The 22,936-nt window shown below is 42.7% G+C and overlaps 2 protein-coding genes and 1 long non-coding RNA gene across 6 annotated transcripts; 2 read left to right on the top strand and 1 right to left on the bottom strand.

Annotated features, from left to right (window-relative positions):
* Positions 1-653: 653 nt before the first annotated feature.
* On the bottom strand, positions 654-11,103 carry zgc:153867 (uncharacterized protein LOC337226 homolog). 4 transcript variants are annotated; one of them, XM_053424425.1, is made up of 7 exons: positions 6,405-6,536; positions 5,969-5,996; positions 3,648-3,791; positions 3,360-3,533; positions 2,945-3,022; positions 1,963-1,997; positions 654-909 (listed from the first exon to the last, which is right to left on the bottom strand). In XM_053424425.1, the coding sequence occupies exons 1-6, from the start codon at positions 6,405-6,407 to the stop codon at positions 1,969-1,971; spliced, it is 456 nt and encodes a 151-aa protein (XP_053280400.1). In that variant the 5' UTR covers positions 6,408-6,536; the 3' UTR covers positions 654-909; positions 1,963-1,968. The 4 variants fall into 4 exon arrangements, with proteins under 4 accessions (XP_053280400.1, XP_053280396.1, XP_053280397.1 ...); XM_053424421.1 differs by lacking the exons at positions 1,963-1,997; positions 6,405-6,536 and adding an exon at positions 10,927-11,103; XM_053424422.1 differs by lacking the exons at positions 1,963-1,997; positions 5,969-5,996; positions 6,405-6,536 and adding exons at positions 5,708-5,735; positions 10,927-11,103.
* LOC128442148 (uncharacterized) lies at positions 6,678-12,086 on the top strand. The gene is made up of 3 exons (XR_008338804.1): positions 6,678-6,736; positions 7,329-7,477; positions 11,709-12,086. It is a non-coding gene; the product is annotated as an uncharacterized LOC128442148 (long non-coding RNA).
* Positions 12,087-21,181: 9,095 nt separating this feature from the next.
* neurod4 (neuronal differentiation 4) lies at positions 21,182-22,261 on the top strand. The gene has a single exon (XM_053425403.1). It carries the CDS (start codon positions 21,182-21,184, stop codon positions 22,259-22,261), a length of 1,080 nt encoding a protein of 359 aa, XP_053281378.1.
* The last annotated feature ends 675 nt before the right edge of the window (positions 22,262-22,936 follow it).

Here is a 22,936-nt window from a genome sequence, read left to right as displayed (position 1 = left end):
GGATCACAGACTCACAAATAGGGAGGATTAAAATAATCAATAGCCTTGACTTCCATCGACCACACACACAGCGTAATTAGTGGACAATCTATTCAGCGGTGGACTACGCCACCCTCCTGAACCTTACCCCACACACACATAAGCTCCACACTCCGATAACTGTGGTGCCTAATGAGGGGAAATAGTTGTGGCTGCTAGTGAGGAAAAAAGAAGAAAAGGTCAGAAAGCAAACAGTCTTCTGCAGCTCTAGTGTTTGCCACCGATGATGTCTCGGAAAATCTATGACATGGCGACAGAAGCAATAAAATCAATCATTTGTTAATATAAGAGTAGAATTTTATTATGTTCCTTTAGATTTGCAACAAGAGAGAAACACATTTTTTCTGCAATTACACGAAGACCTAATTCTAGACAAGTGGTTTGTTGTAAAATCTTCAATTGGCTCATCGAAACACAAAAAGTATTAGTCCTCTTATATCTCCGGTGTATATTTTTTATTTTACAAATTGGCCAATTTAACAGGTTACAGCTGCAACACTGCCCTCGTGTGTCAATGAAAGAAAGTACACATACATGGACTGTGCAAAAGTCCAATAAAAGCCTCATGTGCATTATTCTACTGAATCAAACATATTCACTCAAAGGAACCAGGATAAGTTTTCAGGGAAAACATTTATTTAAATGCAAACAACATAATTGGGAGCAACAGCCAGATTATTTGTGGTCTTTTGATGGGAATGTAAAGGCACTTCTTAAATTAAATGTGGAAAACTAATCCATGGAATGAGGAGGGGGCAGGAATGTAGAGGCCAACTGCAAAAAGAGGGTTTATGTGACAGGGTAAAAAAAAAAAAAAAACTGAAGGATGATCTTTGTTTCTTCACCCGTTCATCACCATCCTGACCAGTTCTGTAAAAGACATAAGACAAAGAAAATGTGAGTGTCATGGTCTGGATATTTACAGAGATCTACTCCAACTGCAGCAACTGGAGCTATGGCTGCTCTCCTCAACCAGGTTAGCGGCGAACCTGGGTGGGACATGCTGCATGTGGGGGCAGATCCCCATTTCCGCTCACCCAGTGGAAAGAGGGTTGGAACTGGGCACTAAAAGAAAGAGGTGAGGAAATCATCTCTATCTCCAATTCAGCCAAAGTATTAAGGCCATGTCTATGATCCAAGAAGAGCTGGTTAGAGAAGCCATCATCGCTGTATGCTTTCCTCTAGTTGAGAAGCACAGAAAAGGGGAGAAGATCAAGGCAGCTACAGTCCAGTCAGAGTGGGCAGCTACAAATTCAGCTTCCGTCAGTACAGAGGAGAAAACAATCAGCACATTAGCAACTCATCGCATTTCTCTGGTTAGTAGAAAAGGGATTGCTTCACTCTCCTGAAGCAGGTGGCTATGCTTGAATGTAAAACAATGTAATGAACTGAAACATCTAATTCAGTGTCTATGAAAAAGAGCAGCACCTCTGACACCAACAGAAGAAAGGGCCTATTTTAATAGCACTGATGACATGCAAATGAGATTAGAAGAGCTGCTTCAGGGCCACAACACCAATCAGCTCAAACGACTCAACGGTGGCCACCAGGTTTAGCCTGAATGAGGCCAGTCTCTTCCCTGTGTCCACCATAGTCCCATACAAATGGAGGGGGGTCTCAGACACATGCAGTGGCACATTCTGCAGCCAGGGGCCAAGACGGAGGGCTGCAGGAGAGACAGAGACAGAGCAGCAGGAGGCTACGCATTGGTCAAGGCCTCAGGACTAAAGATGATAAGGACCCACCAGGGTTTCCCCAGGGCACCTACAGGTCATATCTACTTTTGCGATCGCTCGTTTCTTGCCAATATAAAATGTGATAACTACAGCTGATTAGTGTTGGAATGGCCTGATGGGTATTATTAAAGACATAAAATGCAGGAAAGCCCGGGGGTGCCATCTCATGTATACCCAATGCCCGTACCGGCCCTCAGCCTGACATGATGTGGCGAACAAACGCTGTGGAGGAAGAAGAGTTAACAAACTGTCAGCAGATGAAATGTACACGGGGTCTTAGAGAGGTCAATTTACAACGAGTGTAAAGAACACATATTAGACAGTAGCTGTCAACACAAACAACATCCCATCATAAGATCGATCACACATCACTGTTTAGTATTATATGTGCCTCTAATCATTGAAAACACAATATGTGAATTTACACAAACTCAAAATAAAAGTTACACAATATTTCACGTCAAAGCAAACAGTCAGAGAAACATATGACCCAAGTCTCAGTCTCACATTTCTAGATGACCTACACAGGTTTAATAAGTTCCAGCGCTAATCGTCATTAGCCCCCTGCAGGGTAGGAAACATTCAGCTGCAGCTTCTCACTTTGAGCTGGTGCTGGGGGCCACTGTCGCCAGTTTAGGAAACACATGGGCTGGTGGCGTTCCATATCAGCTCTAACTAATGAACTTGATCTCAGGACTAAATGAAACATGGCTGATGTAAGTTTATGCGCACTTTGAACACTGTTATCTTGTCAAGGTTAGTTTGCTTGAGGAAAAAAAAATACCATTCTGCAACACCACTGTACAACCTCTGCAGTTTCAACTAATTTGGGATTTTCCAAAATAAACTTTTAATTTATATATCAAAACATTTAGTTTACAGACTTAAGACCTTCAGCACTTGGATCAATAAGCTCTTAATTGAACAAGGTGTTTGAGGTTAACCAGTCTACATCTACATTTATTTGAAGGTGTCAGATACACAGGCTATCAACATTTATTTAACACGATATATCATACCTTTCATATTATGAAGACTGTCAGCTATGTGACATCTGATACTGGGTACAATGTTTAGTTTGCCGATTTATTTTAATGTCACCGTCACACCCCATCAACCTAATAAAAGCAGACATCACATTTTGTTCCCTTATATTTTGCTAATCTCACCTTCATAATTGATGCAACCATTTGCATCTTCGTGTCCTGCCAGCAGCGTCTCCACTTCCTCCTCTGACATCTTCTCGCCTGGAAACGAAACATGAATATGTTTATTCATATTATACAAGTGACTTAACAATTATTTTTCAAAATTACAAAATATACTAGACGTGGAAAAATAAAATACATGCATTAGAAAATGTATCAAATATCAAGAGGGTCCCTATCAAATTAAAACAGCAGATTTCTTTAATGTAAAATTAATTCTCAGAATCGAACACGTTTACTTGTGATGCTATGAACATTCAGATTTCATTACGACAGATGTGCAGTGAGCTTTTCATTCAGAGGATTGCAGTATTTCCCCTGTAATAAAAAGTGGCAGCCATCTATTTAAGGATGATCACAAAAAAAGGGGACTTGCCTAGCGTGGTGAGGACGTGACGTAGCTCTGCTCCCATTACTGTGCCGTTGCCCTCCTTGTCAAAGACACGCAGTCCCTCCACAAAATCCTCCATGGAGCCCTGGTCTTTATTCTTAGCGATGGCCTGGAACATGGGCAGGAACTGCTCAAAGTCGAGCATCTTGCTGTTCATCTCTGCAAAAAAAGACAAGAATAATTAAAGCTATTTTCAGTATGAGCCTCTAGAGACTATTTCATGATTTACATTTATCATAGACCACTTCAAGCAAAATATATCTTTACCCTCACCCTCAGCCTTGGGGTTGCCCAGGACCTTGAGCACCTCAGCGTTGACAGGGTTCTGTCCCAGGGCCCGCATGACGTCCCCACACTGGCTGTAGTTGATCTTCCCATCTCCGGTCTTGTCGAAGAGCAGGAATGCTTCCTTGAACTCTGCAGGTTACAAAGACATGTGAAAAATGCTGTGGAGATAAGCGGACAGGTATGGAGGATTAATGGGGATAGGGAGAAATTTGCAAAAAAGGTGAAATCAGAAAACAGAAATCAGAGTGTGAACAAAATGAGAACAAGCAGACAGAGAGCACAGGCTATGAAAAAGGAGTTAAAATGATCACGTTCTCTCAGGGAAGGCTTAAATTTTAAAGAGAAAAGAAAAGACAGGGCACAAAGCCTCACATGGACAAGCCTGCTCAGGTTTCCTGCGCCACTCTTGATAGGATAAGAGATAACTCTAGGCAATTTATAAAAGAAAACTAAAAATAATGATGCACGCCAATACATTGTTTCAACACACAAAACTAAATTACATTAAACTTATCGATACTTCACTCTGGAAGAGTGTGGTTCAAATGGTAAAAACTCTGCTGGTTGTCACTGGAAAAACACTCTTACTTCCTTAAAACAGCAAATAAACGTGTTAGTCAACTGGTCAGTCGGACTTTTTCCCTTCACACCAACAGGGTTAAACTATTTCAATGCAACACTACATGCTCCTGTTATGTTTTCTGCAGAATGAACACGCAAACACTAATCGGTTACTTTTCTAAACATCAAATGTCTGAGCTACAATGCATTGTCCCAACAATGCAGCAGTAAATATATAAAGTGTGACTAAAATAACTAACAATGGAGCAAACAGATGTGGATATAATACTTGTTAATTTAAAATTAATAAATACAGATGTGGTTGTTCAGACATCGACTTTTGAGCTACACTTTGGTTCATATCCCTCCAAACAAAGTATTTAAATTAGCATTTGTTGTGAACCTCAACAGAGACGTCACTACTTTGCTTCATGTTTGACCTGTTCCAACAAGAATAGATCTGGCAGACTGATCTTTCAGGTGGCTTGGGGCTTTTTCTTCTCAAACCATTTAAGTTTAATCTGAACTCCCTTCTATTACTATTATATTTTACAGCACTGCTGTCTGGTCAATACGTGGGCTGCTACTACACAGGCACGCGAAAGCCTTCGCAACAACAAGTAATGAGTATCTGTGTTGTTGTTTGAGTGGAGTTACAGAGGCTTGATCAACACTCAGCAATGAAGCAATCGTGTTGTTGATCAAAGGGTTGCTTAACTTAGCTTTGATCCACATCAGGCAGTCTAGTTAAGCCTGATAACAAAACACAAAGCTCTGCTATCATCTAGCGATCAGGGAGACACAAAGTTGTCTTGCACAATATCCGGGGCTGGCAAGCTGTTCCTAATTTTATGGGCCAAGCAATTCCTCCTCAGAAAAGGCTCAGGCACTGTTGTGGAGTTCTTCCTGTTCTGAGGAATGTGCCTCTTCCCTTCTGGCGTGTGAGCACTTTTCCCAACACCATATTTGGTATTAGAGGAGTGGAGGAAAGTAGGAGGAGAGTGAGAGTATGGCCTATTATGTCAACAGTGATTAAACAAACCCAACCCTGGGACAAAAACCATCCACCACTGTATCCCGCACCAAAAAAGGACACGCGCGTGAAGATGAGCAGCTTGAGAGATAACAGACACAGGTCCGGGCAAACTGACACAGCCAGGAATGACTACGATCCAACAGGACAAGACTTATGGGGACAGATCCTGATGCATGACCGGTGGGGTCCACTTTCCAGTGATCTTACACTTTTGCGGAACCCCATCAATACAAAAACACTGCAACACATGGTCGAAGCTGGTCAGGGTTATAACGTTATGTGCACAGTATGACTTTGACGAACCAGACGACAGTGCAAAGCGACTCTCATTCACACGTAGGACAATTTGCTTGAACCAAAACTCAACATGCAGATCACACCCTGAAACACTGCCGAGAGAGGCACCAGTCCTTCTCGGTCAAGGCTGCCCCCCGCTTCACTGACTTACCATGAATCTGATCCAGGTTAAACTCAATCTGGAAAGGACAAGCAGTTGCAAGTGGAAAAGTGATTGAAACAGCGCGGAAATAAAAGGAGGAAACAAACCTAGCCTAACCACGACTACTGTGACAGGCAGGTACAGAGAGAGCAGGGTGATAGTGGAGATACAGGGCAAAGTGTCATCGGATACCAAGCGAGAATGAGGGCATGCAAAACAAGCTGGATTCAGCAGGGGGGGGAGACGTCAAAACAATAATTCACAACTCACCGAGGATTTGATCTTCCGAGAAGTCAGACTGTTCAAAGAGAAATCAGGCTACATGAAGGCTGTGGCAAAGCTAGCTCGGGTTAACCTCGGAGGCCCTTTGAGCACATTTTATTCGTATTTACATTTACCCCCCCCCCCCCCCCCACAACAAACATCATCTAACTACCCCACATTCAGTCCTGATTAAAGTACATGGAGGTGTTTCAGTGACATAACTAAGCTCGCCGTGTGATTGCTAAGTGTGTCCACCGCGCAAGCTAACGTTAGCTTCTCGAAAAGTTGCACTTCCGCTAGCGAAGAGCGAGACGATAACTGAGGGAACAAATGAACGGCTCTGCAAAGACAAAACCTTCTCCCGAAAACAACAACACCATGAGCCGAATACACACGAGCGGCAACAAAGTGGAAAGAGTGAGTGGTCTGGAAACAAACCCACCATTTTCCTGTGAAGGCTGAGGTGTGTCCCGGGCGTAGGCAAGAACGAAGAATGTGACGGAGAGTCGGAGCAGAGCACGGTGACAAAACCCCAGCAGCAGCGTCTGCGTCATATGAGCTATCCTACCCGAGCTGAGCGAAGACCCGCCCATTTGCCGCCTGTGATTGGTTTAGATTTAGGTAGTGAGCGTAACGATTGGTTGGACGCAGGGGGTAATAACAAGGTAAGCCAATCAGAGACGTGCGATGGCGTTTCGCTCACCTCGGGTGGGGTAAATAGCGAAGGAGGGAAGACCGGGCAGCCACGCTCCATATATAGAAACAAACATCAAGGTGTAGTGTGTTTTTCACTGTTACCTTACTTGTGTATATTAATACTCTCTAAACTTTCAAGTCTATAAATAAAATGACTGTTATATAATCTATGGGTTTAATCTGAATCTACGGAGTTTGATTTAACCCAAGCAAGAGGTCAAGAAGGCCTCAACATTACAAACTTTGTTGCTCAGTTTGCTCTCGCATGAAAGATGAAGGGATTTAAACACTTTAAGTTGCCTTTCATTCATATTGTTGTGTTGCTTATTTCTATTTTTCTGAGCCGTCTGACCATCAGACATGTTCATAATGGATTTGACACCTGAATATGACGATATTATAATAGCGACAGTATCTTATATGCAATCTTTGTGGAGAGTTGTGAAAGTATCTGTGTACTTAGATATGTGAATGTCAATGCCTTATTTGTGAATGTGTAAATTGTGCTGCAAATGTGCTCAGATTTTCAAATATGCCCCGTGATTGTGTAAATGTTTACTGGGATCTGCAAATATTTACACAAATATATAAATGTGGAAAAGATTTGTACACGTGTAACACAACAATGTGCACATGGGGACTGGTTGAATGGTTGTTTGTCTCTTTACAGTTTGTCAGCCCTCATGAGATATGCTGTTGACCTGTCCAGGATCTACCCCACCTCTTGTTCTCAGCTGCTGGACCCAGCCTTACCACGACCCTCACAGGACACGGATAATGGATGGGAGTATTTGGCTTCATGCTGTCCTCCCACCTCAGGTATTCCTCTCTTTTTTTTCCTAAATGGGATTTTACCACTATCTGCCATGCCTGACATCCTAGAGTGTGTGGCAATCTGTCATCAGCTTGAGGGGGGTTCTCTTATCATGCTTTTTCTTGAGGCCAGACAATGTGTAAACATTTGCAAATCTCGGTACAATTTATGGATTAGTGTCAATACACATTCAGATCTGAACACATTTTTGCCGATTCACAAATCTGAGTGCAGACATACAGACACTTGCAAAACTATTGAAACTAAAAGTCTGTTTTCATATTTATCTGCTGAAGGTTGAACATTTCTCTGTTTTTTTATTTAAAATTGTATTTAAAATAAAAATGATAACAAACATGGTTTTGAAACATGAAACCAATTTAGATTCAATCCTGGCAATTCTGCAAAGCTTTCAGTGAAGTAGGAGACATCTTGTGTCAATTCATTAAACGTTTGGAAATTAACAATAAATTGGCATATTTATAGATTTAGAATCGTTTGATAAAGTTGACCTAGAGTTGATATTAGAATATTTGACATGGTAATTAAGGAGGGTGTAGCATATCTTAAAATGTATAAAACACAGGGATAATGATCACGCCCTAAACCTTGTAAATTAATCGGAGAATCCTTAGACCTGAGGGTGACATTGTGTGTCACTTTGTGGTGTTTGTTTGACTTCGTTGGTTTTGACCCCACTTGAGTAAATTAATGCATGACTGCAGTGAATGACTTTGCTCGGCTTTGCATTAAGGATGTAACTGTCTGGCCATGCTGGAATGATGGATTACTTTAGGCCAGTAAGATCATGGACTGAAGCCACATCTCTCGACAGCCTGGCTAAAGTGCTGTCTTTGCCCAGCAGGAGCTCTGGCCTCCTGTCATGTCTGTGATCCCACTGGGAGCCGAAGCGGGTGTATCTAACATGTCCCACATATCCTCACAGGCGAAATGGGACAAATCATGGCGTGCACACTGAAAGAATGAGGGTGGCAGCAAAGCTAAAACACCAGCAGAGCTAAAGCATGTTCATGCAAAGTCTAATGTGGGCATCAGATATAATATGAGATATTCAGTTTCTCTTTTACATACTGTAAAAAAAATTGCCTGGTTGAACTATGCCTGCTTTGACCTAAGTACACTGTATGTGTAATATTAAAATCTTTTCATTTAACAGTTTGGTCAAAGAGCCTACTTTGTTTACAGTTAAACAGCTGATGAAATCGGAGTAAAGTATAGATTTCATAATGGTATCAGGGCGGGGCGATATGACTTCAAATCAATTTCGTGATTATTTCAAACCTTTACCTCGATTTTGTGTGTCACAGTTTTCTTTAAAGGTCCAATGTGTAAGATGTAGGTGGTAGATATTGAATATAAAATAATCCTTGTGAGGTTTTCAAAGGTTTGTAAATATCTAAATTGTACGAATGGTTGTTTTTCTTTACTCCTGAATGGGCCCTTTTATAATCAAATGTTTTATATCAGGAGTGGGTTCTCTCCATAGAGGCCGCCATGTTGTTTCTCAGTAGCCCCAGACCGGACAAACTAACAACCTTTTAAGTCTTTATGTTTGGAATGGGAGGGTGAGGTGTGGCCGAGATGTGGCCGAGTTGTGGCCTAGGGGGTAGAGTGGTCGCTCTCCAACAAGAAGGTTGCCGGTTCAAATCCCACTCTACCGCATCTGCCCCTCATAAATGTTGAGTGTACTAATTGTAAGTCACTTTGGACAAAAGCGTCAGCCAAATGACATGTAATGTAATGTGAGGGGTATTCAGCTGCAACATGCAACTTCACCACTAGATGTCCCTAAATTCTACACACTGAACCTTTATTTATTAATCGATGATGACGGCTCATGAATCTGGAACGTTCTGGTCACTTTCACCCTGATGTCGTGGCTGGATGTGTGAACTATGTGAGCGCAAAATGTTGGACTTTTTTTCAATCTGTTTAAATACGTGTCTCCTGAGCTTTTGAACGAATCAGACAAACAAAGTAAACTTCAAGTCCTGCAGCCTACCTAATAACATCTTATTAGAGTTTATTGCTAAAGTGTAATGTGAGCGCAGGTCAGCGGCGGAGGACATAGGACACGTAGCGGAAACCCAAACAAGTATTAACCAAATTAACTGACATGAGTAAAATTACATCGGTTAGAGATTATAAATGTCTGTTTCGATCCATGTTTTGTTAATTCCCCAGCCCTAGTATGTTTAAATATATTATTTTATATCATAGACTGTATATAAAGAGGTATATATGCATATAGATTATGCATAGACAGACCGTTTTAGAGGTGAAAAACTAAAAGTGAACTTCCTAACAGACCCTGCATCTATTCAGTTGTGATGTATCACATACTGTAGAATCCATAATTTCCTGCTGGATAAATATAAAAATACTAATTTAATTAATACACTCTCTTGATTACTTGATAACTAATTTACTGCATTGCATTGGGGCAGCCAGGAGACGCCACTACTAGTATATTAGTGATAAGCCGACATAACACTCAATTCTCTCTGCTGTTTTGGCGTCATGGTCCTGGTATTGAGCGTGCTGCATCACTGTCACGCTGTCATGTTCAATGGGACTGTTGAATGGAATGGATGGCTAATGTTATTCGTAAAGTCTTTGCTTTTCCTGCCATGACAAGTAAAAGTGTCTGGGGCGAAGGAGGTCTGTGACACGGTTTATCCAGAGGTCAGCTTCTGTCTGAGCCCCTGGACAGAAGCGTTTTCACAGCGGCCCTTCTGACTTAGCAGGGACAAGAACAGATGAGGTGAAAGGCTCAGTTCCACTAAGTGTCCCTTGTAAACTAGGTCAATGTGCCAGCATGCATAAAACCAGAACCCTCAAAATAACTCAATTTAGTCATTTTTAATATCATCAGTAACTTGTACTGCTGTGACAAGTCAATGTGTGTGGTCTGAAATGGTAGCGGGATAAAGGGAAGTCCACACCCTTAGTTCATATTTTGAGTCATGAAATAGAGGCGTTAGACATTTTGTCTTTTTTGCAACAGTTGTGACTTTGCAGCTCATCAGGGAAAAGCTTCTGATTTTATTCCAATCACCTGCCTGATGGAAGAAGTAGAACATACTGAGGCAGGAAGCAGCCTCTTTCTCTCTAAGGAGGCCACTGACTGACAGTCTCACCCTCACTGCCCCACTTCTCTGCAGTCTCTCATTGTAAATTGATGAAGACCATTTGGTCCATCATAGCTTCCGAGTCACAGAAAGCTACAGCAACTAATCCGCATAAGATGTTTTTTTACACTTCCACACTACCGGCAGCAGCACTATTTTGTGTTTCTGATTTAGATTTACTATGTTGGCTAAGGTTGCGAAACAATATTTTGCGAATGACCTGAACAAATGATTCCAATAGACCTATTTTATGCCCCACATTAGCTTTGTCACAAAAATGATACTGCAGCAACCCCACTCACCTCCAAAGTACTGGGGTCAAACGGTGAATCTGAGGGACGCAGCATCCTTGGTTTCTGGTCTAGAGAAGCTTTCGGTGCCGCAGCAGTTGCAGGCAGGCTGGGGTAAGGGGGACCCAGTCGCGGTTGGGTCACTGGTGAAGGTGATTTCTTAATAGAGGATTCTCTTTTCGGAGCCATTCTCTGACACCCTGGAAAAAGCCCTGAGCGTAAATGTTGTCTGAAATCTCTTCACCCACTGCCGGTGTGTCTACCGAGAGGAGTGTTCGAGCTGTGAAGTTAAGTGTGTCAGCTGTGTGTGTCCTGTGCACGGGAGGGGGTTGAGGGGAGGCAGCTTGATGATGCCGATGATGCTCTGGGACTGGCAGGTGGAAGAGGCAGAGGTGGATGCATTGAATAGCGTGGGAGCAAATTTATCAAGGAGAGCGTAGGGGTGGCGATGAAAGCTTGGTAGTAGGATAAACAGGGGGATATATATAGAAAGAACCAGGCTCAGCTGAATGACGCTAAGCACATGCTTTTATTTGGGTCAGAAACGCAAGCAGCAGTGAAGCAGCACCAAGCAGGTATTCTGTGTCAAGCTTCACACACAGATGATAGACCAAATCCTACCAGTCTCTTATGTTTGTGAAAAGAAGTGATTTGATCTCATGGAAAATGCAGTCTCTCTCATTAACAATGAGAGACTGTATCGTGCAGCTAATAGGTTCTTCAGGTTTGGATGATGAAATAGATGTTTAATTTATATTGCTCCCGAGATACTCACTTGCTCTTGTTTCCTGCAGAGTGGGAGGCACCGGTGCTACATGCCCAGAAACAGAGGATTGGAACACCAAGGTGCCAAACAGATCACCGTGAGATTTAGACTCCACAATGTGTTTTGCTCTGTGAAGGCTCTGTGATTCTTACACATGATTTTGGACCGTACAGTGCACAAGGAGCCTGTGATGTCAGTTGTGCATAACAGGATGTTGCTTGTATCTTATTTATTTTTGTTTTGCTATATGATATTGGTTACCATTCATTTTTGCTTTGAGGTTAACAGGGACACAACAATTAGAATTTGAATATCATTTTAGCAAAATAACGGTGTCTTTGTAAATTGAGGTCCATGGGAAAAAAAAAAAAAATTCACTCCAATGTATGTATTTATCAACTATAGATAGACGGCAATATTCTTATCAGATACTTTACAGGAAGGCTTGATGATAAAATGATAACAATATTGCTTTCATCAATAGCAATATAACAAATGTTTAAATCGATATCATTCTTATGCATCGTAAAAGCACAGTGAGGAGGATAACACACAATTAGTTTTAATGTTGAACCTCATATTTGTAAAATGTTTAACTGTTTATGAAGTGTTTGTCCTTTTCTATTCATATAGAAGAGTTTGAAATCACAAACCTCAACTGATATGAAAATTGTTGTCAATCTTGATTTTTTTTGCCATATTTTACATATGTTATATTTTACAAATTCCTGGGTATAAGATGCTGCTGTATGCCAAGATTTCAAAATTGTTACTTAAAAAAATGTGATTTGCTATTTTGGGCTGTATAAATACAATAGAAGTATCTTAATGTATTTCAAACACAAGCCAATTATATATAAAGCTCAACCACAACCACAACTGTTTCCGAATCACAGTGTTAAAACAATAACCATTTATCATACTTGTGCTAATATGATATTGATTTTATGTTGTGGTATTGAGGTAGTGTTTACATGCATTGGTAAAGTAAAATCAAAACCACAGAGAGATCGTAATTCTGAAGGGTGCCACTAGATGTCACTGTTGCCTAACAGGAAGCCCCATAGAGCCTGAGCACTCGTTTCTGTAAAAAGAATTGACTCGCAGATTTGTCTCGAATAGAAGTCGTATTTGTTATAGAAGTTTATCTGACTCTCTGTCTGTCTGTCTGTCTGTCTGTCTGTCTGTCTGTCTATCTAACCATCTATCTATCTATCTATCTATCTATCTATCTATCTATCTATCCATCCATCCATCCATCTATCCATCTATCAATCCATTCATCCATCCGCTTTACAACTCCTGGCGTCACTCCACCCGCTCCTCCAATAATCGATGCTCTCCATTGGTCCGTGGATATCGGGCTCAATCCATCGCGCGCTAAATGGGCCTTGAAATCAGCGTTTACGCGGCTCGAGCCTCAAAACAATAGGAACACGAGACCCTCGCTGTGAGACCAACGGCCCTGCTGACGCTGTGAGCGTCATCGGCCGATCGAACATGTCAAATAAGTGCAGGAAAAACACACCTCCCATCAAAGTCAGCAAGACCAGACCTATTGTTGAAACGACAATAAATATGATCCAACAACATGGGACAATATAGAATAGATTTTGATTGGTCTTATATGTTGTGCTAATAGATTCAGTCAAGCCTCCAGCCTATTCACCCAGCAGCTGATTGCTGATGAGTCTGCCGAGCAGACAGCTCGGTGTCAAACACGTTAAGAAGATTAGCAGGGCCTCACGTTTTCCTCATCGTTTGAGACGATAATCCACCGCAAGAAGCTAATAATAGAAAACAGCAATACCCTACATGTCTGCTTTCAAATTGTAATTTGGAAATTGAAAATACTATCCTACCCTGGTGTCTGCATTGGTCTTTGCAGGTCTGAAATTGATTTTCAAAATTATTAGGCACTTAATTGGCAAAAAATTACCCACATCACTTTTCCCCATCTTTCATTTTGTGTTTCGGTGTTGTGAAAGCAAATTCAATTACGGCAACTTAAAGGAAATGTTTCAACAGATCCTCTGAGGTGCCCCAATTGACTAATGAAATTATGGCAGTTCTCCCACGTAATGTGATTCAGAGTCCCCCCCACCCCCCACCCAACACACACCACCACCACCACAGCAAATCTCCAAACCACCTGATTTATTTTTAATGATATTACACCCCTCAGTCGGCTGTGTCATGGTAATAATCGGGGTGCTCCAGCTGCCTCTAGATCACATTAGCTGGGCTTAATATTGACAGTGCCGGGCCTACTAAACAATGAGGCTACGGGGACAGGGAGCTTAGAGGCTGCCTCGCCAATGGGCATACTGCAGGAGGTAGAGGAGATGCAGGCCAGGATGCTCCAGTTCCCTATGCCCCGGAGGACTGGTGCCATCATTAGGCGGCTTCTCCTACAGTCCTGTGGAGCTTTAAACCCACAAATACCAGATCCAAACCCCACCCAGGACCCAGACATCAAAAACCCCAGTGACAAGGGACCGTGAAAGTAGTGGCAACTTGATTCGCTTCCATTCTTTGGCCGGATGGGGAAACCTGCCAGGAGGACACCTCAGCAGCTGCACCTTGTGTAGGTTCCCGCTGTGACACACAGTCCTCGGATAAGACGCAGGGACAACTGCACTGGAAAGTTCATGTGGTGACAGCAGAACGTTGGCTAATGAAATTCATGTTCGAGAAATATGGAGAAAAAAAATTTAAACAAAATAAAGTGTCCATGCAGTAGTAGAAACCTTTTTGTTATTTGGGGTCATAATCCAGAAAATGCAATTTAAGAAGAAAAAAATAAAAACTTTTGCAATCTGAATTGATTAGAAAAGTGCTTTTATCCGTTAGTCTAATTTACGTTTGAGGCTTGTCTAGTTGCTCTATTTGCATAATGGTCACACTGGGAATCAGGCTAGGCCACTTGTGGGACACTTGCACCTGATCACAGACACACTATGGCTTGTTGCCAATCACACCTCTGCAGTCGATACTTCCAATTAAAAAAATCACCTGCATTTATCATTTTTATTTGTCGGTTTGTTCAAGATCAGGTAAATGTCCCAGTACTCTGAGGTTTTATCCTGTTTTCCAAATTGTTGTTTGGATCGAAGGGGATTTTGTATGGGGGCCCACAGATTACTGTCGTTGATTAGTGGTTGGGTGTAATCCTTTCAGCCCCTCTCTCTCCAAAACACCCCTGGGATATGCCCGTCTCCCTGAGGACCGGCAGCGTGGCAGATGGATCCTCCTCCCCCTCTCCTGCCCCCTCTAACAGCTCACCCAAAAACACTGTTGATGTCCTGGGACGGCGGTTGTAAAGTATCCTGAATATGAAACCACAGGCACCTTTGTTTAATGGCTCTCTCCCCACTTAGTGAGAATTGCCCCCAGGCCTGATTCCCATTCTGTAGCTATATTTCTGGCCGATTGGAATGTGTTCCAAATCCATTAGCCCAAAGGAAGACGAATAAGCTGCAACCAATCTGCTCATGTTGCCTGGATGAAATGCGGCGATAGATCTTATCAAATTTAACTCTGTGATCGAGGACACTCTTAAGTTGTTGACAGTATAATTGTATGGATATGACAACCCTTGCTCCAGAAAGGCACGTGCAATTCAAAGACAAACATGGGATTATATTCCCATAAACAGATGAAGATAACTGGGTTAAAAGTTCAAACACACCTTCTTTTTTTTTTTAAGACTACAGCTCATATGTCTTAATTGCACTGATACAATGAGTAGGCTGCAGCTGGCACAGTGTGAGATCATGCATCATCTATGAAGGCACTAGTCTGAGACATAGAAAAAAGCACTTTAGCACATTTTATTATGTATAAATGTCTTCTTACCTCCACCAAGGAAGTTGTGTTTTCACCCTGTATATGAGATTGTTGGTTGGTTGCTTTTTAGAGCAAGATTACGCAAACACTACCAGATGGATTACCTTGAAACTTGGTCTGCCGATGTGGTACTGGTCAGGGAATGGCTCATTCAATTTATGGTGTGGATCTGCATCATGGGGCAGATCTTTAACACTGGGAGATATTTCCCATGAATTAATTTCCTTGAATCTTGAAATGAATCTTGAATAAATCTGAATTTTGGTGCAGCTTGAGCTTAGAGGACGATTGAGCCTCGACTCTATGGTGTGAGTGCCATTCAAATAAAAAATAAATAAATGAACCAATGGTGTAGTCAGATTTCATTGGGAGATTTAACTGAGTTTTAAAGTCCACGAATCCCAGCTCTGTGTCTGTTGGTCCTCACAACTTCAAAAAGCTGTCTGAGGGTTAAGACTTGATATTAAGGTACCTTTTTAAAATTAGGTTTAGGCAATTTATTGTGAGGGTAAAGATAGAAGTGTGGGTCTGTGTGTGTGTGTGTGTGTATCTGTGAACTGATGTTCCTCAGTGTGCAGAGTCAAAGTCTGCTGTGTAGCTATATTCAGCCTCTATGAGCAGCAAATGAGGTCTGACACGCTCCTGCAATGCTTTACAATATAACTGTAAAGCATTAAACATACACAGACAGATAAGCTGCATGCAAACAGGAAATGTTTGCTGAAACTTTTGGAAATCTCTTTAGCATGATCAAGATAAAACTTAAACATGTATATAATTAAGTAGAACTAGATGATATCAGACTTTTTTTATTCATGTTTCACAACAATACAATTTAATCTGTCTAGTCTCACCACCCTGTGCCACATCACCCCAACCCCTCACAAATCCTGGCTCTCAATATCTTTTATGATCACTGCGAGGGGCTCAGCTTTCAGGAGCAGAGCCGGGCGCATGTGTGTGGAGCTTTAATTCCTATTGTGTTCCAGCAGTCTTTGGTGTGTGTGCGTGTGTGTGTGAGTGTGTGTCTGTGTTTTTTTGCAAAAGAGGGAGAGGGAGATAGAGATGAAGAAAAAAGACAGGAACAAGGACCCATCTGTCAACACTGCAGAGCACCAATCCCTCCCATTCCACTCCGAGTCCCAGGGGAGACGAGCGAGAGACAACTCACTTGTGGCAGTGTTTTTTGTAAGGAAGGGGGTTATCCCATTACTAGAAACAACAGCACTTAAAAAGCTCCTGCAAGACCTGAGCTGGTACTCCTTTGCACAAATCTGTGCAGAGAAACTTCTTTTGGACAGTTCATGACTATGCATTTATTAGCCATTCTTCAACACAAGGACTAAAGATAAATCCCCCATAATCCCCATCTCAGTCTTTCTTCATTTACATTTCAAATATCTTATGGTAACAACTAAGTTAAGACGGCAACGAAATGCATCACTTTGTATCATAATTCATTTCTTTTGAAGTACCCAGGTCACAATAATGCAAACTCCTCAAAAGTTGGATCAGATCAGATGTGCTCATCATGACCTCTTCCAGAAGATTGGCTTATATGTTATTGCCGAAATGGGAGCAGGGCAATTCCCTATCTGCTAGTCAGTCAGTCATTTGGGAAACCGATGGGGATTGTGGGAGACAGCGAGACTCCAATTCCCCATGCAGGCTGCAGGTGTGGTGGAGGCCACACACTCACTCATGGGACAGAAGGGCAGTAGTGTGTTTGGAGGTAGGACGGGGGGGGGGTGTACCTGGGGAGCATTGAGCACATCACATTAGTCGAGTTGTGGCCGTACACATGTCTGATTCACAAGCAGAAACACACACACACACACACACAGTCTAACCCCAAATCCTTGTTCCTTATCCATAACCTTAACCATGACCAATTTGTGAGTATACGTCCATCTTTGTGACGCAAAACCACACTTTTAACTGTTTATGTCAAAATTAACTGGTATTTTTTAAATCCTGGTAAACTCGCTACAACGGCGATTGACTCCTTTCCGATTGCCACTAGAGGAGTTTGCCTCTCTGTATATTTTCCTTAAGGGCGATGATTGCCATCATGAATGTGCCAGAAACGGAGAAGCTCTCTTACCACGCTGCCTTGCCGGTCTTGCATTTTTTCATGATACAAAGACAAAAATATGTCGTTTTCAAGATGTGAAAAAAACAGTAAGTAAGACCTTCATGGCTATTTAGGCGCCAAGGACGAGAAGTTCATTGTTTTTCTCATAGCATCGCACAGAAAAAGTGCAGTGTCAGCGTCTAGACTGCTCAAAATAAAGAAGAAGAAGAAATTTGGCATTAAAAATCGGTGTGTGTACTGCAGAGTCATCTGACCTGCAGGGAATGACGATTATATAGATTCCCTTTTCAGACAAAAATATTGACGGTACGTTTTTTCCCCAGTAGAAAAGGGGCTTTTCGACACCAGCCCCTTGTACTCTAAAGTTACCCATGGCCCCACAGTTATATCTTTGTTAGGGCACTCACTGACACAACAGTCTTTATATCCCTATACCCCAGAGTTAACCATCCTTCCTCTGTAAGGTTTATAACTTAGACAAAGATAGAAGTACAAGTAGGCTTCACTACAAACACACACACACACACATACACATACACACACACACACACACACACACACACACAAAACACTTGGCTTCTCTCTCTCTCTACAGATGCCTTTATGGCCAGTGACCAGCAGTGATTAGGCCGTTAGTGAGGTGCGTAAACGCTGTTTCAGCACGAGACATCCTCTTGTGCGAGCGAGTGACGCGTGAGCATCCAAGCAACAGATGCACCCCTCCCCACACACCCCTCCCCACACACACGCACCCTCACACCCCTCCTAACGCTTCCTATAAGCAGCCATCTGTTCGGCTCTGTTCAATAAATCGTTGGAAAAGTGCCTGTTTTTTACGCGATGTTGCCGATTCGCCACGTGACCACACATGATTCCCCCGGACCCTGGATATTGAGGTTCGGTCCACGCACGGTGTGTGTTGGCAAAGTTTGGTCTCAAGCACAGCTGTGCGCAGTCGCGCGCACAATGGGATCAATGCGGGGGCACGTGCGACTCGCGAGACCCCGGCAGTCAATGGCCAGTGATAACAATGGACCCCCACTGCGCCGCGGCTCGCCGCGCACGAGGACTGGCGGGGCGCTCATTATGCCCTGGTATTTATGGTCAAAAGTGGGAAAATGCTCAATATTGAGATACGATTATAAACAATAAACGGCCATAGCGTCGTTTAAAGGGTATCCACGGGGTCTGATGAGTGGAAGAGTCAAGTCTTCTGGGGCCTGTCAGTGTTAATGAGTTTATTAACCTTTATTAGTAAACAATAAAATAAAATGATAATGTTGTATTGTTGACATTTAACAATGACTTCCTAATGTAAAACTGATAACTATTTAATTCGGAGTAATACTGTATAATAAGTCTTTGAATTTTAACCACTTGTTTTATTGGCTAATTTATTCTCATCCATTTATTTTATTATAATCCCTTTAATTTGATTCTTACTTTATTGTTTTGTGTTGCAGTGTGAGCATTGTAGGCAACCGGGGGAATGTGCATTAGTTACAAATACAAGTTGAGTTGTTGTTTACTGTGTGCAAGTACCTGCAGTCTCTTCATAACTGCACCGATCATTTCAATAAACGGACCAGTCCTCGGGGGCCGAATATGACGCTAAAAATGCAAGAAAACAATTGAATGAGCGGCTGAACAAGGCACACCTGCTCTCCGCGCACCAAGCTGTCAAAATCACTTAAATGCGCACACACGGAGGAGCGTCTCTTTACGCAGCGATGACCGGGCCTACGCTGTGTTTAATTAAGTGGAAAATTTCTAATCCAACCGACTAATGAAGAGATAGACAATCGATTAAGATAGTTAACACAGGACATCAAAACAGAATGGTGTTTTGGTTTTCTTTTTTTCCCTGTCCTACATTTACAAGTGTGAAGAATAAATCAGGGAAGGCCTGTAGATGCAAAACTTCATTTCAGAGGGTCGTTCCAGATCAGATCCTGTGAAACTAAATCAACTAAGTAAGAAGAAAAACAACATTATATTATATATTATAGTTAATGGAATTTTGACATGTGATACATTAACATCTGATATTTGAATTTTGTGATGCATGCATAACCTGTTTCATGTTGGAAAAGTGTAAAACTATTGTGGGATACAGGGAACTTGGCATCAGAGGGAGACGATGTTTAAGAATATTTGTTTTTTGCACATTACAAGCACTACAGCAATAAGCAAATAGACCGTGACCAATGGAAGTGTATATGTCCAATGGGTGTTTATGTGCTTCTTAACTCCATTGTGACATCATGGGCCTTATACTGCAAAGAGGTTGTCTCAACTTCCCTGATTAACATATTTAATGGTGTTTCCCAATATGCGCACATTTACATTTACTGGACCTCCCGCACGTGCACCCGGTCGCGCGCCTCCTCCTCCTCCTCCTCTTGTCCCTCACTCATTTGCATGCGGGTGAAACTTCTGGCCACGAGCCCGCCACGCGCGTTCGGATGAGTTGATGGTGGGTGGGGCCGCCACGAGGGAGGGGCTTCACCCGGTTTAAAGCGAAGAAGGACGAGCCGGGTCTGGACCACTTGGATATGAAAGTTCCATGCACGCTCATGGATGTGTGAGAGAGAAGAGCAGCTCAGGACACTCGCACACGCACGAAGACAGAAACACATCAGACACTCTGGATTCATCACTCAGTTGCTGCAAGTCTTTTTGAATCAGACCGTTTTTTTTTTCACAGAGAGCAAATCCAAACAGGTGAGAATTTGTTATTTATTAAAATCATATTAGTGAAACCAGATTTGGGATGCTAAATTCAGCACAGGCACTACATGGAGGCACTTATATTTTAACCCTGAAACGGTTAATTTAAGAATGCTGAGTTATAAAATATAGATTTCAAATTTTATATTTGTACTGTTCTAGTAGTTATGTTTAATTATATCCAGTAGCACGCAGTCCAGACATAATTCCGTCTTAACTTCTGAATTTATAATTGCAGTTCCCTAATCTGTCCCACTTATACGCCTTAGTGCACAATAATTAATTGGGACAGTGTTTTTCAAAACAATAGCACATGCTCATGTCCCAGGTCCGCATTTCTCTTCAATAACAATACAGCCTATAACGTTAAGCTCCAGTTATGAGTTAATTTTGTAAAAAGTTACAAGTTTATCGAAATGAACTGACTTCTTTTTAAAGTTATAAACTGTGTGGGAGCGACATGTCCACGTTGGTCTCGAGGTTGCCTATTTAATCTTTTAATTTTGTATGCTGAGTAAATCCGGTCATGTCCCAGATTAACAGTGTCTCAGAGAAAACTACAGCGTAAACAGCAGGGGTCACTTTATTCTCAAAACAACCATCTATTCCTCAATGTCAGATATAATATGCTTTGAATAATTTCATGGTTTCTGCCAAATATTTGTTGGACAGAGGGAACACAAGTTGCCAGTTAATTGTCCTGTCCCTAATCAATCACAAAAGATAATTTCATCATTATGTTAGTTTTTTGTGGAAAGCAACAACAGATATTAAAAACTGGATATGTGGTATTAAATGATTGAACGTTGTTTTTCCTCAGATAAAAAATGATGACCAAACCATTTGTGAAGAGCGGGGACGTGAGTGAGCTGGTGAGCTCCCTCAGCTGGCTTGAGGATGAGGAGGAGGAGGAGGATGACGACGGCAGCTCACAGGATGGGGACGAGTACCCAGACATGAGGACCCGCCTTGGTCTGAATGTCCGCTCCTGCACAGAGCTGGGCAGTGAAGATATGGAGGAGGAGGAAGAGGATGATAACGGCGAGAATGGACAAAATGGAGAGCAGGGTCCCAAAAGGAGAGGCCCCAAGAAGAAGAAGATGACCAAAGCGCGACAGGAGAGGTTTCGTGTCCGGCGGGTCAAGGCCAATGCCAGAGAACGCTCCCGAATGCACGGGCTGAACGACGCCCTGGATTGTCTCCGCAGAGTTATGCCCTGCTACTCCAAGACACAGAAGCTGTCAAAAATTGAGACTCTACGCCTGGCACGCAACTACATCTGGGCCCTGTCCGAGGTGCTTGAGAGTGGCCAATCCACAGAGAGCAATGGCTTCATGGAGATGCTGTGTAAAGGTTTGTCCCAGCCCACCAGTAACCTTGTGGCCGGCTGCCTGCAGCTGGCACCCAACCCGATGATGCTCACCAAGCTGGAGGACAAGTGTGGAGGCCCGGGGCAGGGCGGTGTGGGGGGTCAGGCTGGCCATCCCCTCAGCTACCCGTCCCCAGGCCTTCCCAGCCCCCCCTATGGCTCCCTGGAGGCATCCCACCTCCTCCACATGAAGGGATTCAAAGGGCCTGTGTACGACAACCCCTCCTCAAACGAGTGCAGCAGTGGCACCCCGCCATACGACGGGCCCCTCACCCCTCCCCTCAGCATCAGTGGCAACTTCGCCCTGAAGCATGAGCCCTCTCCCCACGAGTCAGAGAGGAACTACACGCCCCACCCCGGCCACCATGCCCACTACCTCATGTCGCACCACTACCCCACCTCCACGACAGGTGTCCTACCAGGCGGGCCTCAGAGCCACCCGCTCTTCCAGGCTTCACGCTATGAGCTGCCCCTGGATGTGGGCTTTGACTCCTTCGCTCCCTCTCACCTGGTCCCCACTCACATGGGTAACATCTGAAATGAGACGAGTGAAGGACGTGTGACTGAACACTTGCCAGCGGGGAGACTCACTGCCCCTGGACAAACTGCTGTAAGAACAATGGCCAACGTAACTGTACAGAAAATAACGGCTTCCATTTACGTTAGTACTCTGGGAGAGCACTGAATGCTTGGAGAGAGAGAGAGACTCGTCACCTCAACTCAATCTACCTGACACAAACATGCACCCATAACTTTTTAACATTTTATTTATTCTTTTTTTTTATATGTTGTTATTTGGATTTTAATATTTCTATTTAAGTTTCCCCCTCAGTTGTTGCAGAGTCGAGCTAAAGATTAGTTTACCAAATCACCCTAAGCAGCACACATGTGATTCGTGTGCAGGGTTTGAACAAAAACATGAAAACTTTTGTATGTCTACATATCAAAAGATTGAATAGCCATCCATCCTAAATTGTGCACTGAGGCCTCCTGCCATTGTCCCTCTTGTCATAAGAAAAGCAATGCATTTATTTATATCTGTATTTAATATTTATTTTGACATGGTCTTGTCCTTTTTATATTCTCAGCACAGTTTTTTTTTGTTTCAATGTCTTCATGGTTTATTGTCAGTCACAGGCAGCTGTACTGTATTTAAATTATTTATTTGAGCTTTTTCAGGAACTTGGTGTCACAACGTTTGTCATACTGTACT

This window comes from Pleuronectes platessa, chromosome 6 (assembly GCF_947347685.1).
Source record: "Pleuronectes platessa chromosome 6, fPlePla1.1, whole genome shotgun sequence".
In the NCBI taxonomy this organism is placed as follows: domain Eukaryota; kingdom Metazoa; phylum Chordata; class Actinopteri; order Pleuronectiformes; family Pleuronectidae; genus Pleuronectes; species Pleuronectes platessa.
The sequence above is the reverse complement of the archived record's forward strand: the minus strand, read 5'-3'. Positions and strand labels throughout refer to the sequence as shown.

Bases quoted from the DNA above. Each gene is read 5' to 3' on its own strand.
- zgc:153867 (XM_053424421.1), bottom strand. From the start codon at position 11,103: ATGGCTCCGAAAAGAGAATCCTCTATTAAGAAATCACCTTCACCAGTG. The intron at 3,534-3,647 runs GTGAGGGTAAAG...CTTTTTTTGCAG, and splicing joins GGGCAACCCCAAGGCTGAGG to AGATGAACAGCAAGATGCTC. The intron at 910-2,944 runs GTGAGATTAGCA...TGTCTTTTACAG, and splicing joins TGGTTGCATCAATTATGAAG to AACTGGTCAGGATGGTGATG.
- neurod4 (XM_053425403.1), top strand. From the start codon at position 21,182: ATGATGACCAAACCATTTGTGAAGAGCGGGGACGTGAGTGAGCTGGTG.